General features: G+C 34.5%; 1 protein-coding gene across 2 annotated transcripts; it reads left to right on the top strand.

Moving 5' to 3' along the window:
- Positions 1–279: 279 nt before the first annotated feature.
- Positions 280–2,290, top strand: LOC131046572 (probable xyloglucan 6-xylosyltransferase 1). 2 transcript variants are annotated; one of them, XM_057980335.2, is made up of 3 exons: positions 281–1,198; positions 1,321–1,767; positions 1,935–2,290. In XM_057980335.2, exons 1-3 carry the CDS (start codon positions 575–577, stop codon positions 1,947–1,949), a joined length of 1,086 nt encoding a protein of 361 aa, XP_057836318.2. In that variant the 5' UTR covers positions 281–574; the 3' UTR covers positions 1,950–2,290. The 2 variants fall into 2 exon arrangements, with proteins under 2 accessions (XP_057836317.2, XP_057836318.2); XM_057980334.2 differs by lacking the exon at positions 1,935–2,290 and having other exon boundaries at positions 280–1,198; positions 1,321–1,859.
- Positions 2,291–4,038: the final 1,748 nt, after the last annotated feature.

Here is a 4,038-nt window from a genome sequence, read left to right as displayed (position 1 = left end):
GGTTCTGGATGGTTGTAACCCAAATTAATGCATACTCATGTCTAACATCAAATTTCAACAAACTTCAGAATATTAGGTAATTGCATCTTCTCCTCTCTTTTAAATTATTCATGCGATGTGTAAATCCAACAAGATTCAATTCATCGTCGTGTTTGGATGGAAAAGCCAAATATATCGGCGGCAGCCGGCGGGCGAGATGCTCCAGTCAATGAGCACAACCAGGGCTCGCCAATAGTTAAAGATTTTAATAAATTCAAAAGATGATGAACAAAATACCGAGTGTACACTGAAACCCTAAAATGCCAATTTCCAATCACTTCACGATAAGACTGGTGCGTGTACGAGCGTCGTGGAACAGCATAAGCAATTTTCTTCGATTCCTTTGGGTGGAATTCAGTCAAAGCTGACAGATCAATGTCATCATGTGATAAGCCAAAGTATCTCCCCCATTCCAAGCAGCACTTCACTTGGGTCCCAATTCATTTACTAGAGTATCGACCCCAGCTCTCTTCTTATAGGGAACGTGGTGGCCGATGAGCAGGGAAAACATCATTTATAGGGAACGTGGTGGCCGATGAGCAGGGAAAACACCAAAATGGTGACATGGGTGTCTGTAAAGTCGTTTGTAATGGGATGTCTCATCACTGCCTTTCTTTTCCTCTCCCTTGGAAACTTGGGAAACATGGAATCAAATGTCGATCCCAAGCCTGCCCACCTACTCAACCGCTTTATACAGACCACCATCACAAGCCGTAAACAGTTTGTCAAGATTGCAGACTATGGACAGCCGGGGAACGTTTTGAATGGTTCAAAAGCACTTCTTACAAGAGTGAGGAACCAGGTGGAAAAGCCGTTTGGGAGTGTTCCTCCGTTCGTTTTGGTAACAGGGGAGAGATCATCACCTTGTATTAGTCCTCGGGGTAACAATGTAATGATGAAGTCTTACAAAAATAAAGTGGACTACTGTAATCTGCACGGCTGCAAGGTCTGGTATGCTTTAGAGGTATGGCAGAAAGGATTTGTTGGAACGTGGGTGAGATATCCGCTTCTTATACATCTCATGAAAGCCAACCCATCTGTGACTTGGTTTATGTGGATGGATTCAGATGCTGTTTTTACAGATTTCAATTTTTCTATTCCATTTGAGACTTACAGTAGCTGGAACAAGAATCTCATCGTCCCCGGCTCCTGGGAAAAGGTATAATAAGTTCTAACCCTTCTTGCTCTCCAATAAGTAGATGAGATATTTTGTACTGAAATATACTTGACCTCTGTAGTGCATTCCGACAAATGAAAATTCTTTGGGGGTTGCTATTTCAGATATATGGAGAGGATCCGGACTGGATAGGTCTGAATGCAGGGATTTTTCTGATTCGCAATTGCGAATGGTCTCACAAGTTTTTGGAGAAGTGGATGGAATTGGGTGCGCCGGAAAACTTAATGGCTTCTAAAAAGGCTCTGAACAAAGTTGTAAAGAGTAGACCGAAAGAGTGGGATCCTGATGATCAGAGCGCCTTAGTGTATCTTCTCAACCAGAACAAAACAAAATCGGAGGATAATGTGTTCCTGGAAGCAAGTTATGTGTTACATGGATATTTTGAATATATTATAGATAGGTTTGAGGACTTCCTTGAGGGAAAGGAAAAGCAGCCTTTTATCACTCATTTCAGTGGATGTAATTTCTGTGGAAAGGAGAACATTACAGAAAGATGCAGTGAGGGCTTTGAGAGAGCTTTCAATTTTGCAGACAACCAGTTGCTTAGCTCTGTAGGTCGCAAGCACTCTTCCTTGTCTTCTTCTGTCTATGATTGTGATACTCTTATCATGATATAAAATTACTATTACTGTTGACTGATTCACCATTAAAACTGATGATGATGTTCTTTCTCTTAACTGCAACTGTTTACTTACTTTAACTCTATATTATGAAGCAGAGTAACTGCAGATGATGGCAGTGCTTATAAGGAAGGAATCCCAAAAAAATGAGATGCCAGTTTTTGTTGAAGATTTTGTAGGCTCTGCAAAATTTGTATAGATTTTGCTTGTTGAACATTATCAACTACGGTCTCGCTCTAAGTTTTCAGGAAAGCTGATGAACAGTAAAATTTTATGGTTTGTATAACTATTCTATGAAAATATGTGGAGATTGTTCAATTTTACCTTTTCCCAATAGCCTTGGAAAAAATTGGACAACTCCAGTCGTAGCCTGAACCTTTGTTCTCCTAACGTTTAGTTTGAAATTTTTTCCTTGAACAGAAAATTTCTACCATACTTCGGCGTTTACTTGATTATAACACTAATTATCCAATTTAGAGAAGCTAGGTTGTTCCTCTATATTTTGTATTTTCACTCAGATTTGTTCATACAAGAGAGTATATATTACCATTCTATTCCAACTGTTCGCTTCAAAGTCCTTATTTAATTCCACAATCAAGAGAATTGCATTATTAGACTTGTTTTTTCAGACTCTTCATTTGTCTACACCTTTGTCTAGATGCCATAAAGCTTGACTTACAGCCGTCCTTCCTATCTTCTAGAATCATGACATAACCATGAAGACCTTATGTTAAAAATGTTATATTCATTCTTTGACATCATTGTAAGGAATGAATTACAATTATTATCATGTTAAAATTTTAAAGTTCTATTATTCAATTGATTATGTTCTATTACAGTTTAGATTGACATTTATAGATCTAAATTTATTTATTTTTAAAAGTTGTGGCTTACATATTTAGAAACCTGATATTAAAAATGAATATATATAGAAAAATAGAATAACTTTGGAACTAAAAGTAAGTATGCATGTAAAGAAAATGGAAAAATAAAAAGATTTTTGAAGTAAAAGTAAAAGTAAATAATTTATTTGGACTAGGTGTCTTATTCAATTGGGGAGTCCTACCTCCCCTCTTTACACAGGTTAGCTAGCTACCCCATGGGGTCTTAAAAAAACATTTTGTTTTACTTTTTTATAAACTTATGGTTGCATTATTATTGAAAAAGAAACAAATTATTTCAAAGATTTTTTATTAAGATGTCGATAGATAATTTTTCTTGAAGCATCTATATTAAATAAGCTACACAAGATAAATAGGGTCTATCTTTGAAAAATAAAAAAATATTACAAAGATATTTTTTGTAAGATGTGGATAGATAATTTGTCTTGAACCTTCTATATTAAATGTGTTACACAACATAAATAGGGTCACTATCTTCCAACATCTTTTAGATAGATATATTCAAATATCTATATTTATAATAAATATCATTGTTTGAACATTATTCAAAATAACTGAAATGTAATAATAACAAATTAATTGTATCTTAAATGAATGTTAAAGAAATAAATATATAATTATCTAAAATGAAAACCGAAATTTGATAATCAATCTTAATAATTATGAATCCTATTAGCTTGACACATGTCTCAAGCATTTTCTCTTAAGATTTAGATCATCTGAATTTGGAGAGGTTTTGATTTCGATATGTAAGATATAGTCAATTAAAAATGGTTTTTAATAGTTGACCCTCCCTATTAAGTAGACTTCTTATGTCAGTTTATCTTCTAATCATTGTTCTTCAAATGATTCATGGTAAAGAAATGAAATTAAAAATTTATTTTATGATTATTATGATCGCTCAGGTTTTTTAATTGTCTACTAATCCAAAGGCTTCTGAGGATGATCCTAAACAAACCAGAGGTGATAAAATTGAGAAATACCGAAAAATCTTATTTTTTGATATTTTCTACATTTTAGTAGATCACATTTTTGGAGGTCTTTGGAGTGGAATTTGGGGCTGAAAGTGGCATTAGTCTCTTAAATAAATAAGCTAAAGGTCATTGTGTTAAGGGATTGAATTTAGTTCTCTTCGAGACCTTTCCAACCGTGTAAGTCATTTCAAATTTCAAGCTATGAGTTGAAAGTTATGGCCCCGCCAAGTTGGGGTACCTAAATTCCTTTTTTTATTGAAAAATTTGTAATTTGTTTGTTATTTTATTTTGTAAAGACTCTTCATTTCGAATATGTTGGATTTCAA

The sequence above is a fragment of the Cryptomeria japonica genome, chromosome 2 (genome assembly GCF_030272615.1).
Source record: "Cryptomeria japonica chromosome 2, Sugi_1.0, whole genome shotgun sequence".
NCBI classification, from domain to species: Eukaryota; Viridiplantae; Streptophyta; class Pinopsida; order Cupressales; family Cupressaceae; genus Cryptomeria; species Cryptomeria japonica.
Note: the sequence above shows the minus strand (reverse complement) of the source record. Positions and strands in the feature narration are given on the sequence as shown.

Excerpts from the sequence above, each read along its gene's own strand:
- LOC131046572 (XM_057980334.2), top strand. The coding sequence starts at position 575 with ATGAGCAGGGAAAACACCAAAATGGTGACATGGGTGTCTGTAAAGTCG. Across the intron at positions 1,199-1,320 it reads TCCCCGGCTCCTGGGAAAAG|ATATATGGAGAGGATCCGGA; the intron begins GTATAATAAGTT and ends TTGCTATTTCAG.